Source organism: Glycine max, chromosome 7 (genome assembly GCF_000004515.6).
Source record: "Glycine max cultivar Williams 82 chromosome 7, Glycine_max_v4.0, whole genome shotgun sequence".
Classification (NCBI taxonomy): domain Eukaryota; kingdom Viridiplantae; phylum Streptophyta; class Magnoliopsida; order Fabales; family Fabaceae; genus Glycine; species Glycine max.
The window spans coordinates 44,161,628-44,177,048 of record NC_038243.2 but is presented as its reverse complement, the minus strand read 5'-3'; the positions used below and the strand labels follow the sequence as shown (position 1 = coordinate 44,177,048).

The 15,421-nt window shown below is 29.3% G+C and overlaps 1 protein-coding gene across 1 annotated transcript; it reads right to left on the bottom strand.

Annotated features, from left to right (window-relative positions):
• Positions 1-277: 277 nt before the first annotated feature.
• LOC100784459 (1-aminocyclopropane-1-carboxylate oxidase) lies at positions 278-2,456 on the bottom strand. Its single transcript, XM_003529605.3, has 4 exons — positions 2,274-2,456; positions 1,959-2,185; positions 1,515-1,848; positions 278-866 (listed from the first exon to the last, which is right to left on the bottom strand). Exons 1-4 carry the CDS (start codon positions 2,376-2,378, stop codon positions 576-578), a joined length of 957 nt encoding a protein of 318 aa, XP_003529653.1. The 5' UTR covers positions 2,379-2,456; the 3' UTR covers positions 278-575.
• Positions 2,457-15,421: the final 12,965 nt, after the last annotated feature.

The following is a 15,421-nucleotide window of genomic DNA, read 5'->3' as shown; positions in this document are numbered from 1 at the left end:
AGGAGAGTCATCAAACTAAATTCTTGAAGAAATGTGGAATTACAATAATTATACGATATCTTCAATTTCACAACCCAAAATAGTAAAGGAAAAACAAAACCTCCACTAGTTGTTATGAAAGGTACTAGTTATATGCACTTTATAACATTAAGGTGCTGGTAGGATATGTCGATAGGTAGGTAATTTATTTATTTTTATTATTTTTCTATTGTATGACAAGAATATTTCAAAGCATAATAAGCCAAAGAAGAATCATGAGAGAGAGAGAGAGAGAGAGTTCCTTGTAAAATGGCTAAGATCGGGTTACTTTCTGATAAAAGAAGTGCATCAATACATGACACCAACTTAACCATCACATACATACATTACACAAATAAACTACCATATCAAGCTAATGTTTTATTTTTAAACTACCATAATAAGCCAAAGAAGAATCATGAGGGAGAGGGAGAGGGAGAGAGAGAGTTCCTTGTGAAATACACATGCTGCATAACGGCGCATCCATAGCAAAGAAAGATACCGGTAATCTCAGTTAACATATATATTATAATTAATATAATGCTTCAATCTGAGGCTTAGACCGTTGCTATGGGGCCTAAATTAATGTTGGATGACTCCGTGGCCTTCATAGCTTGAAATCTTGGTTCTTTGGCCTGAAATTTAAGGCCAGCATAGAGCTTCATGTAATCATCAAAAACAAACTTGGGATAAACTTGGCTAGTCTCATCTTCCTTCACCAAGGCTGGTGCTGGAGCGATCAATGCATCATTGCCTGGATTGTAAAACGAGGCTATGGACATTCTGTTACCATCCGTTTGAGTAATCACACGGTGCATCACACTCTTGTATTTGCCATTGGTGATGACCTGTTTTGACCAAAAACAACAAGCTGTTAATCAACAAAGTTAATGTTACATACATTCTTTCCCCCCAACTTATGCTATTTACTGTCACCTTTTCTTTGAATATGTATTTTAAAAGTTTGTGTATTATCAATCAGAAAATATTTTTAATATAATTTTTAGTATAATTATTACTCCCTTCCTTTTTACCTAATTATAAAATTCTTTTCTAATATTCGTTTTTCTCTTTTTATAAGATTATTTTTTAATTTCTAGATACATAAATTATTATTTTTCCTACATAATCTTAATTATTGTATCTCTATATATTAATAAAAAACAATTAAATGAATAGAAAGATAAAAAAATAATAAATTTGAAATGATAGTATAAATAATCGATAGATTTAGTATGATTAATAAAATTAACTATTTTCCTTAAAGATTATAAATAACTTAAAACGATCTTATAATTAGAAATAAAGAGCATAAAAGTCAATAAATTTTAGCAATTACGTGTCATTGAATGAAAATATTAAAAAAAAAGACAATATCAATGTATATATTATTTATTGCATGAAATTTTAGCCAAGATGTAAGATTTTGGTAAGGTGAAAAATGATGAGTAAGATTAAGAAAACAGGGGATGGGTATATATATAAAAATAATATACCTCAAGTTGGTCTCCAAGGTTGATGACAATGGAGTGGCGCATTGGGAGGACATCAATCCAGTGGCCATCTTTGAGGAGCTGTAATCCACTGACCTTGTGATCTTGGAAGAGTAGAATGATGCCACCAGCATCTGTGTGAGCTCTGAGCCCCTTTATCAGCTCTGGCTTCGGACAAGGAGGGTAGTTGCTAACTTTGGTACCAAAATTTGGGCCCTTTGATCCATAGAACACCTTCTTCAGATACCCTTTCTCTAGCCCAAGATTCTCACACAGCAAGTCAAGAACTAGCTCTGCCAGTTCCTCCAGTTCCACAGCAAAATCCTTCATTACCTTCCTGAAAAAAAATGCCCACAAAAAATAAATTGGTCTCTGAAATGAAACACAAAAGAATGACTCAAACAAGTGGAAATAGAGGTTTTATTTATTGGTGGTGTGGAGCAAGACCTGTAATCTTCATCAAGATCAGGGATCTCTGAGATGTTAGAGGCAGGAAGGTGGCGCAAAAAGAAAGTGCTTTCCCAATCCAAATCATTGATTTCAGATTGAGCAGACTCCAAACCTTTGCTTGCTACCATTTCTTTGAACCTTTGCTCCATACACTTTTTGTAGTGCTCTTTTGTCATCCTCTCCACGGTGTCCATCAACTCTATGGATATCCCATGGTTCACCAACTTAATAAAAGAAAAACAAGGAATATGTTAGCTTTTCATTTTGAAACAAAAACATCAATTAAGGAGAATAGATGTTGTTTAAGAGTACCTCAAAGAAACCCCAGTTCTCACAGGCATCTTTGATTATCTCCATGGTTGCTGATCTCTCTTCATTATTAAGGTTCCCCATGTCAACAACTGGAAACTTCTCCATTTCTATCTTTTCTCCTTTGTTTTTCTATATATCTCACCCTTAATAGCCTATGTGACTATATGCTGTGAGGGGAGTCATTGTCTGGGGTGCAATTTATAGGCCCCCGACTTCAGTGAGAGTGCCTAAGGAACAAATTATTTAATTTAAAATTATAAAACAGAAAAGGTTATGCCAAGGTTAGTGCTCTTCATGGGTACCATGATATTAAAATTCTTAAGAAAATCAGTTAAATACATAAAATTTGTTTTCATCTTCCTTAAAACATTATAGGTGTTGTAATTCTATTCTCTGTTTAGGAGACAACTCTTTCTCCTCTTCCTTTTAGGTATTGTTGTATTCTCGTAGTTATTTATAATTAAAACATGAAACAATTGATAAATAGTTTTTTCTATTAAATATATTTATAGTTTGTGAAAATATTTCTTCTAAAAAATAATAGAGTGATAATTTGATAATATAAATTCATTTGGTTTTTAGATAAAATATTTTAATGTCATAATTTGATTTTCTTAAAATACACTTAAAAGTATAATTTGTTAAAATACTTTTTTATATATAATTGAACATACTTTATAAAATCTCATATAACATGCATGTACGCGCGCAGACAACTATTTAATTACATACCGTGACATCTTTTGATTCTTGAAATAATTATTATGAGAATATTTTCAATTGTGTGATAATGTAGGTACGATTAAATAGTAACGTTTTCCTTTGTTAACGAAGTGTGCAAGGAATAAATATGTATAATAATATGAAAATCGGTGAACTTCATAGTTAGTAGGATGTGAGTTACCCCTTATACTTATCTTCAATTTTTATGGGGAAAAAATCAGTGAACCCAGATATTCTCTAATTTCAATCTTGTCAAATTTCAATCGAGTGGTAAAGACTAAGTTCATAAATTAAATATTGTTTACAAGATCGAGTTTATTAACGGTAGGTATGAAGCTGAAATATTTACGGCAAATTATGAAGGGATCATTGATGTTTTCACCATGTATTTATTCTGTAGTGCCCCACTTACAAAGAATAAAGAAATTGGAAAGAGAAAACGGATAAATAATGGGAAACAAAATCTATCTCAAAGTTCTAAAAGACAGTCGTGGAGTATGTGCATGTTCACACAGAATGTGGCCATGAATCATGATCCTCCCTCCCTAGGGAGTTAATTTCAGTCATATATGCATCCTCATTCTTGGTAGGAAATGATGGGACCCTACTTCTTCTTTGGTAGCTGTTCATCCTCTCTTGGTTTCATATATTATACATACACTCATGAATCATATAACGTAACAATAGCATCCCAGAAATTGAAGTAACATATAAAAGATAATTATCAATTAGTGGCATTGTCCTCAAGTTCTATCTGAAAATATTGTCCGTGCATGAAGCTCTCTGTTGTTAACAGAAAAATGGATATATCATATCAGATTAATATTATATGCCAAAAATAATGTATATACACGTTATACTTTTGCTAGTATAGACTATAAGTATTTAATGCAAGTACATTTCAAAAGAACCTATACCAATTGATTCAAGCTCTCATATAGATTAACAGTATATGAAAAGACTGTTGGAAAATAAAATAAAATGAAGGAAAATAAATATGAAGAAGATGCACAGTCTTGAATTAAATAACAAAATAGCAGTAGCAAATTAAATTTAATTGACAACACATAAATAATGCATTATATCACACAATGAGCACAAGGAAAAATTAAATTAAGGGAAAGAATTAAATAGCCTGGGTTGAAGCGCGTAAACGCTATCCTTAGAGAGAAAACGCCCCCACTGCACGGGTAAAAAATTCTGATTGCGCTCCTCTCCCAAGATACGACAACCCGTTGGTTCCGATCGTGTGCAGCGAAAGGATCCCCGAACCTTATGAACACCAATGCTCTTGCTCTCACAAAAATTAAGTTTTGTATAGGAAAAGAAAGAGATAAATTGTTGGCAGAAAGAAACCAGAGCTCTCAGTCTATATCTCTAGAAAAGAGGAAAGAGATATATATATAGGCATTTTGCAACAACAAAATATGACCGTTAGAAATATGACCGTTGAAAAATCAACCTACAGTTGTCACAACAAATATAACAAACTAGTTTGACTCATTAAAACAAAATCTTAAGAGAATCTAAAATAAATATTATTTTATAAAATAGAATTAATATATATTTATAAATTTTAAATTAAAACACAAATATTTACCAACATTCCCCCACATAATTTAAAATTTTAAAATATATTTTCTGAAAGATAAAAATATAAGAGAAAGAGCATGTGATATTGTATTTCGGTATAAGGAACCTTCCGGGTTTGAGCCTTATACCTAGTGTTTATGAACTTCCATCCGAGAAAAATGTAGTGACTTGATTGTCTTGAACTACATATTCTTTAACCGGACTTTAGTACACAACCCCTACAATATTGGTGTTCAATTAGGTTCTAATCAGTGGTAGCGCGTTACACGGCCTTGCGCTTGTATCTTGTTTCGTGAGTGTCACTTAGAGATTAGCCCATATCTCACAGTGGCGGCCCCACCACCACACTCACTAGGTGAATCCTCAAAGAGTGAGTTGTGACCCTCACCCCTACAATAATTGTCATCGGATTCATTAATAGGTATTTTGTTTTTTTTTTACCAAAAATACACATATATAAATACCTCAACCTTAATATTGCCACAATTTATAATACACCTCGTCATAGGAATGAGAAACGGAACAGCTCCGTCAAATTTCATTTTGGTGTACTTTAGTCAACAAACAATTTCGTTGTTACCCGTTGAACTCCATTCATGGGATCACCAATCACACGGAGACGGGTGTCCATTGTTGTAACTAAATAATGGACTTTAATCTCATTCCCCTCGACGACTCAAATACTTGTTGACATGTCAATCTTTTTGTAAGCGGATCCGCAATATTATTTTTTGACCTGACAAAGTCAAGAGAAATGACATCATGAGAAATCAAATTTCTTATAGACTTATGTCTCACTCTTAAGTGTCTTCTTTTTTCATTAAAATTTTGCATGTCACTTTAGATATAGCAATTTGACTATCACAATGCATTGAAATTGGAGGTATAGGCTTATTTAACAATGACAAATCACATAATACATTTTTAAGAAATTCAGCCTCACTAGTAGCAGTATTTAAAGCAATAATTTTTGCTTTCATGTGAAATAATAATTTGTCTAATAGATTTTCATGATACTGCACAACCAGCTAAAGCAAAGACATGACCACTTGTCAATTTTATTTCATCAAAATTAGAACTTTAATTTTGTATCACTAAATTCTTCAATTACTTTCCAATCTACCAACTGCATGTGCAATATTAGATAGGCCTAGAAAAGTTTGTCAAATGCAACAAAGAACCGATACTTTGAGAATATTTATGTGAAGAAATTTCTTTACTCAAATTTTTTTTTAACTTGATGGATGAGTCACAAGGAGTAAAAACATGTTTCGTATCAAAATAATTAAACTTCTTCAATAGCTTTTCAACATAATAAGATTGGGTAAAAAATCATACCATCATTTTTCTCTATAAGCTTAATACCCAAAATCACATCTACACAACCAAGGTCTTTCATATCAAAATTTCTAGACAATAAAAACTTCACATCATTTATGAAATTCATTTACTACCAACTATCAATATGTCATCTAGATATATAAAATGACGCATCCATTATCATCAAATTGTTTCACATGCACACATTTATCACTAACATTAATTTGAAAATCATACAAAAGAATAACTTAATCAAACTTTTGTGTCAATGCTTTGGAGCTTGTTTCAAACCATACAAAGATTTAACAATTTATTTTTCAAGAAAAAAATATTTTGAAAGAAAGTCACATCTCTAGACTCCATAATAGTAACATTAGAAATTTCAGATACTTCTGAATTAATAACTAAGCATCTATAAGTAGTATTATGTAAAAAATATTCAACAAAATATAATTAATATTTTTTTTTTCAATTTTCCTTTTCTTATTAATAGGGATATTAACCTTTACTAGACACCCCCACACTTTAAGATATTTCAGTGGTTCTCCTTTTCTCCATAGCTCATAAAGATTTTTCTTTTGTTTATAAGGTACTCTTTTAAGAATATGACATGCAAAATATAAAGCTTCACCAAAGTGTTTATTTTATTATTTTTATGTTTTATCAATGAGTTATATATATAAAGAGACAATCAGTCAACATGTAGCAACAAAATACTTGCAGTAATAATAATAAAATTAAACAATAGAAATTAAAAAATCAAACAACAAACGTCTTGATTTTAAATACTTGTGTTCACATGATCATTTGACCAAGTAAAAGATAACTTTTTAAGGCAGGAATGAAAGTACTGAGATGCTTTTAGTATTTTTTTTTCACACAAACTAATTCTAAAAGCATTTTATCTTAAACAAAAATACAATTGACAAAGAAAATATTTTTTCAACAATCTCATACTAATTTAAAATTTCAGGAAATAAAATAATATAATAAAAACATTTTTAATGGAACATAATGCATTGCATTTTCATCCATTAATTTTTCATGCTTACTAGAAAGGAACTCAATCATATTGACGACATACATTTTTGATAAAACAGAATGCTATTGTAGAAAAGACTATGCAAGAAGAAAGTGATAACGCTTTTTCTCTCTAAAACATTTTTCTCTCTAAGACTGTTGGAAAATAAAATAAAATGAAGGAAAATAAATATGAAGAAGATGCACAGTCTTGAATTAAATAACAAAATAGCAGTAGCAAATTAAATTTAATTGACAACACATAAATAATGCATTATATCACACAATGAGCACAAGGAAAAATTAAATTAAGGGAAAGAATTAAATAGCCTGGGTTGAAGCGCGTAAACGCTATCCTTAGAGAGAAAACGCCCCCACTGCACGGGTAAAAAATTCTGATTGCGCTCCTCTCCCAAGATACGACAACCCGTTGGTTCCGATCGTGTGCAGCGAAAGGATCCCCGAACCTTATGAACACCAATGCTCTTGCTCTCACAAAAATTAAGTTTTGTATAGGAAAAGAAAGAGATAAATTGTTGGCAGAAAGAAACCAGAGCTCTCAGTCTATATCTCTAGAAAAGAGGAAAGAGATATATATATAGGCATTTTGCAACAACAAAATATGACCGTTAGAAATATGACCGTTGAAAAATCAACCTACAGTTGTCACAACAAATATAACAAACTAGTTTGACTCATTAAAACAAAATCTTAAGAGAATCTAAAATAAATATTATTTTATAAAATAGAATTAATATATATTTATAAATTTTAAATTAAAACACAAATATTTACCAACAAAGACTGATAAAGAGAAAATATTAATTATTTGACCCTGAATAATGTAGTCCGATTAATTTTTACATATAACACTGTAAATATATTCTTAATTTACAAAAAGAATTAATAACATATAACGTAGAAATTAGTCGAACTACATAATTAATCCTGAACCATGTAACAATTCCTCAAATATCGGATAATGCCGTAAGTAACGGTTTGATATAATCATTCAATCAAAAGAAAAATAATATGTCTTCATCTGGATTTTTTTCGGTATTATTATTATTATTATTATTATTATTATTATTGATAAACTACAAGCAAAGCCGTGGTAACTGCAAGGCTCTCGAGATAGTTGCCTCTTGGGCTCTGAATAATTTAATGCTTAAAAAGCATTTCATACTTCTATAAAAAAAATATTTTTAGTATTAATTTGAATTATTAGGAGATATATTTCAATATTATAATATGATCCATTATTTAATAATATTTTATTATTAATACTGCACAATGTTGTATTGATTGAACAATTGAACATTTTAGATGAGGATGGATCGAAAAAGTATTGTATTTTTTTATATATATTTTGGTAGAAGTTATCCCTACTAATTTAACTTATGCAACAGTTTTCCTTAAATTTTGACAATTTTAATTGAATTTGTTGATTATAGCTAGCACTTTCCATCCAAAGAAGAAAAAGTAAGGAAGGGTGAGTTATAAAATTTTTTTTAAAAAAAAGGAAGGAAGGGTGACAATCTAAATCTAATACTCCACATTCCAAATTTAACTTTTTCTATAATCTTAAAAACATTATTTATTTATAATGATACTTGGTAATAAATGCACTTAGGCAATGATAGAAACAACCACGTAAATTAGTAGAATGAATCTGAACTCATTCATATATATTTTCTTATAGCTAGTGAGTGGTTGGTTCAAATAATATATACTTGACTGTTTTAAATAAAATTTTAGATTTATGCCTTGTGTTTGAAAACAAAAATTGCCTAAAAAGTTAACTTCACGATGTTCTGGATATATTTGGCTTGAATAAGCTTTATCTCCTAAAAATGATTCCTGTAACGTACTAACTAGAAAAAAAAAAAAAAGAATGTGTTTTCTTCTCAAGTAGTATAGATCGATCATTTACAAATAATCGGATTATACGTAAAATGTAATCTATGTAAGGATCTATTCATTATTTTTGGCAGTCTTTTTACAATATTTAATTATCAGTTGTGACAAAGGCAACAGCATTATCATTTCATCAGGGAAAACGATAAAAGCCAGGCATGCCATAAAAAGGTAACCCTTTGGATCACCGCCAATTGAACTAATAAAGGAATCAATTGAGAAGACATGCATTGAGAGATTTCGGAAAATGTTTGCCGCATAATTAAATCCTAAATGATGATCTTCTAACTCAACATGTAAATATAACATTATTTGTCTAAGCTATCACACACACACACACACATAAAAAAACCAAAACACTAGACACACACATACATAAAAAAACCAAAACTCGCACTAGATAGAACACATGTATAAATATAGGTTTAATTGTTAATGTTTATCTTGTAGTTAGTATACGATTCCAATCTCTCAATGATTTTTTATTTAAATTTGAGTTGTTTGGTTTGAAAAAATATTTATTTTAATTTTATTTTCACATTTAATTACAAAATGACGTTTTGTTTTTATATATTATATTTCTCATTTAAGAAAAATGTACAGGAGTCAGTTAGAAAAACAACTTTTTATTATTTTATTTTTGTAGTTTTACTATTTGGTACACAAACTTAAAACAAAATAAAAATAAATAAATCTTAAACCAAATACTCTCTTAATTTATCATGTATATAGGTTTGAGATGGAAAATGATTTAGAAGATTCAAAAGTTGAAAAACTGATAAAAAGAAAAAAGCTTTGAAGAGGAGAAATTTTGAGGTTTTTTTTTTAATTTTGAGTAATGTATGATATTTAGGTTGATAAAAAAAGTGTAAAATATTTGTATTAACAAGTTCAGACAGTTATGGAGATTTTTTTTTTTAGGGGGGGGGATTAAGAAATTGAAGTAAATGAAAATTGATAAAATGACTTGATTACAATAATAATAATAAATTGAGAGGAAATTCAAGAAAAAAAAAAGTCTTGAAATCACATTAATCATAACTCTAAAGTTTTTTTTATAAGCCAAACGACGTATTATTAAATAGAATAGATCAAACAAAAGCACAAGTTGTGCCATAGTTTGAAAAACAGAGGGAATTAATATACAAAGAGAATACAACAATGCAACATAAACCCCAAAAAAAGAATAATCACAAATAAAGTTTACAAGTACCATTGATCGGTCATAAATATAAGTTGATCACTGATCAGGTACGAGTTTTGTTGGCTTCCCTACGATAGCATTGTATTCCTTATGACAAAGTGACAAAACTCCAAAAGTAATCCTCTTTACAGGAGTATAATTTTGATCAGCATTAACTAACCCAGAATTAGCTAGCCGTTTGTCCTTTTCCCTTTTGTTCCTCTTCCTTTTCCTAATCGAATATTTAGGTTTGGCACGGATAAACTTTTTTATGAATATTTATAAGAAAATACTAATATAAGAAAGTAAAACGAATTACTAAACTAAAATCAACTAATGTTATTAATTTTTATATGTCGTCTAACTTTGGCATAAAAATTAAAGTACGTAAGTTAATTTTATTTTATTAAAAAAACACAAATTTTTATTGTTAGCTAGAACAAACGTTAATAAAGAAAGGCTCTAGTCTAGAGTTCACTGCCATTGTTATTGTTAGCCATAAATTTTTACCTGAGCAGATGGCACGAATGTCTAGACCATTCTGTCTGTGTTTTCTTTCTTTTTTGAGGCGGAAATGGCATGGTGGTTAATCAATTTTGGTTTTCTCACTTTTCTGTATGCTACTAAACAGTGGGCTGTATCTTTTCTACCAGCAAAAACAAACAGAAATTTTATAATATACAGTTTTGTTTCTTTCTTTAGTTGTTTATTTTAATTCGTACAAAAGCATGGGCTGCAGTGTTGACGGGAATTGGACTCACCAACTTTCGGTCTTGACTCACATGCAATGTTACTTTCTATAATGGCAGTGGCAGATTGTGTCTCATGTTCTCGTTAGTTAATTATAATTAGCATTTCTTAATCACGAGCAAGCCATTGGATCGGATGGATGTTAAAACCATAACAGTTATGTAGGAAACTAACACGAAGCTGCATGCCACTGAATTCTCTGTCTCTTTTTCTTTATCTGATGTCATTTCAACAAATCGAACCTTTGATTAGTGAACTATTGACTGATTTGGTTAACTTATAATCATTAAAAAAGTTAATGACCTGAACTAAGTTGTTGAAACTTAAAAAGAATATATATGTGGGTCAACATATATGTAACTTCGATTAAAAGGTCTAGATCCATTTCCAATCCAAGCTTAGATCATTTAATGGACTATTATGGTATATTGGTATCTAAGAAAGTTCGTGATAACATTATCATCAAGAGGATTTTATTCTGTTCTTCAGTCAAATTGTTGAACAAACAGGTGAATGCCTTTTCAAACGTGAACAGCTTGTGAATCCAAAGATAACTTTAAAAAAATGATTATTCCGTATATGCAACGTAAAAAGTTGGTCAGCTTATATGCTATAGTTAGTAAATAGCAATTAGATTACGAACATTCCACAGTAACTGAGAATACGTAAAGGGTAGCACAATATATATATATATATATATATATATATATATATATATATATATATATATTTATATACACACACACGTGTGTATTTCATATCGACGGGTCTACAGCATTGCTTGAATGATTTTTAAATTTATCCAAACTGAACTTGCAAACATAATTCCTTCTACGGATTCCAAAGAGATTAGATAACTTAAAACTTCCATGAATGACATAGAGTCCATATGTATAAGTAGTAATGTTGTATAACTAAAAAAATACATGGATTCTGCGTGGCTCTAATGCCCATAAGTATGTTTTATGAATTTATTTGCAGGGGAGGAACAGAACATACACCACACGTGCAAGCAGGATCTATGGTACTGTCTCATATTCTGAACTCTATGAATTTGTTCTTGCTTTTCTTATTTGTGCTTACCAATCTGTGACCTCCAATGTCTTATAGAGCTGTAGTCATGAAAGGGAATAATCAGGAAGAGCAAATATCTTTTCATGTCCAAAAGGAATTTTCATTTAATGCAGATATTGAGTTCTGAAATTCCTTTCCTGATTGTCGACCTTGTAACTTGTGAGGATTCTGCAGCCTACACCACTTTTTTTAGGGATATTATTAACCAGTGTTCTTAATCTATTTATTTTCTTATTCTGTTGACTAAATTAGTTAATTTAATTAATTATATTAAATTAGTAAATTAATTATATGATTATTTTAAAATTATTTTTTTCTCTTTCAATCCACTTAATTATTTCTTATTAATATTTAAAATAAATTAATAAGAAAAAACGTAATTTATCTATGTAGAAATTAAAAAAGAATCTTATAAAAAGAAACTAATAAACTTTTAAAAAATATTTTATAATTAAAGTAAAAAAATATTCATGGTAAAAAATTACAGAAAGACAAAAAATATCATTAATAACACAATTTTACGTATTTTATAAAAAAAATTAAAAAAATTTCAATACACTCATAACACTAGTTAATATTTGCTTCTTTTTTAAAATATATTTTTATCTATTCAAATATCTTGGTCTCATTTGATTCTTCATTTTCAAAGATTGTAACTTTTTTTAATAATTTTGGTGATTATTTCATTTATTAATTTTTTTAGTTTATTCATTTAATTCTTTTAAATATTGCAGATTTTCTATTTCACTCTTATAGAAATCACCAATTTTATTTTATTTCTATTTTTAGGAGACATGTTGACACTTCCTCGTAAAAAGTCATTTGGTCCCTTAAGCATATATGACAAAAGTGGATTTCAACGTATGTGAATAAAGTAATGCGTGTGAATAAACAAATTGTCCTACATTACTTTTTTCACAAGATTATTCTCATGAATTTTTATTATGGAAACACCCCTAAAAAATAAAAAGTAATATCTAACAAAAGAATTATATGAAAAAATAGACGAGAAATAATTTATACTTTCCTGTCCAAAAAAAGAATTAATACTTTTATATATGAATTAGGGAATATGTTCAATAATGGAATTTTTTTACATCCAAGATTTGATAGAAACGAAGTATCAGATCTCATGTTCATATCTTCTCAATATACTCAAAAGAATATTTTATTAACGAGTAACATATCATTTTAAAGTTAAAATTTAAAAGGGTTGATCGAATGAAATAAGATGAATAAGAACTTTTCAATCCATGAGTATATTATGGAATTACAAAAGTCAGGTCTTACATCTAATAAATTATAGGTTCAAACATTCATTTTTCTCCTTGAAATAAGATAAATATAAGTATATCCATCGGCACTTTTGGAGTACACAGAATTTTTTTTCAAGTGTATAATTTGTGAAAACATTTTAGGTTTAAGATTATTGAGGAGTTATTTCTATGACAAAATGTTCGAGAAGAAGTCTTTGCTGAAGTAAAAAGTAGTTGCACTATGGAGTGAAGATATGGATTTATGAAAGCTACCAGTAAGATGGATTTGTAATCTTTAGAGTTCAAGAGACGTATTTTTTGAAAGAAGATTTCAAGAAGTGCAGTTCGAGAAGTTTCGGTTTACTGAAGTTATGAGTTGAGAGTTTCTTGAAGATATTTTGAAAAGGATTGAGAGGAAATGCGTTCATTTTTAGTTAACTATGCTACTTAACGGTAGAAACTAAACAAAAGTACTAAATATTTTATTTAAAGACTAAAAATAAACTTTACAAAAAATTCAAGAATAGAAAACAAAATTAATCTAATTCCCTCTTTTTAATGTTTCTCTTAGAAGTACTAAATCAATTGACACGAATATATTCACATTTTCAAGAGGGTGATAAGTAATCAAACTCATTCGTGATCAGGAACCTTCAAATAATTAATGATAATCGCTTGTCATATCAATTGAAGAATATAATCTCCGTTTATCAAGTTTGGAAGTGTTCTATTAGAAAGTAGTTTCGAAGTGCTCTATTACAACTTCATAGAATCGCTTCAGACCCATGAAACAGTAACGCATACAATTAATATTCATTAGAAGTAGCCCCATCATGGAGAATATAATCTCCAATCGCAAACCGAAAAGGCAAAAATTATTCCTTTGGAATAAATACATACCGAAAGTGGAAGTAATACGTGATTATGAATTACAAATTAGTGTACTGGTTATTTAATTTCTTTATATTTTATCTCTTTTATAAATAAAGTAATTAATAAACATCTTAATTGATCCTTAAATCGGTTCTTAAATTTTATTCTTTTGTATATAAATACGTTAAACTTTATTTTTTTCAATTAATTATGAAACTTTATCTCTTCTTGCACATATAATTATAAACTTAAATTTAAATTTTATCTGAATTAATTTTTAAAATTAACCCCTATTATAAATAATCATTATATTAAATTAGAGTTAAGTTACTAAGAAAGAAGAAATCTCAACCGTTTATTTGTTTTCACTTTTTGATAAAATTAACCCCTATTATAAATAATCCTCATATTAAACTTTTTTAAACATTAAAAAAACGTAGTATCAAAAAATCAAATATTTTTTATTCTTTTTTTCCACTTTTATTTCTTATAAATTTGTTTATTTTTATTATATTTTAATATATATGTAATTTGACTAATTTCAAAGTAAGATCTGCGTAATCATTGGTGCCGACAAGAGTCTTCAGGAACAATATTGGAGCAATGTCAATTAGAGAAATAAAAAAATGAAAAGTTTTTATTGAAGAAGCTTGAGCATATGTTAAGATAGGAAAGACAGGACTAAAATTGTTCCATCTCTCCAAGTCACTAGCTATCGATAAAGAATCTTGTTATCTACTATTAAGAACCATTGCTCAATGCTCTATACAATACCTTAATGTGAGGGAGGGGGGAATAACCGAATAAATAACATCTTAGACACACATCAACGTGACAACATATCAAATGAAAAAAGATTCAAATTGCACAATTACACCAAATACGTGGTTTCTATATTGGATCAGTCAGCATTAGCAAAAATTGAGACAGAGACACGTTAACGTTTCGATGACCACATAGAAGGAATTAAGCTAAAAAGGCTTTCAATCTTCCTGAAGCTAAACTTACAACATGGAGACTAAGACTACTACTCATCATGATGACTACTGACCCCGACCCATTAACTCAAATTAGTAATCAAAACAATGAAAGCTTTTCACGTCCAAAAACATATGCGTTCCTTGTACTAAACGGGAAAGCATCTACTTCCAAGGGATTAATATACAGTTAAACTCAAACGTATGTACGTAATGCACTTTTATAAAACAGGAACGTTGTGGTTGTAGACTTTTTCAATCTATTATCATTAATTGGAAGAACTCATCTTTATCTAGTTATATGTGATGCCTTTTACACTTTCTATTTCTCATGACTATACGTACAATAAGGATAAGGACTCGGGAGAAACTCTGTATCAAGAATCTTTAGTTGGAATACTGATGAGTTCTCATAAAGTTCTAGTGACACTAAACAATGAATGAACATTTATCTACTATTAA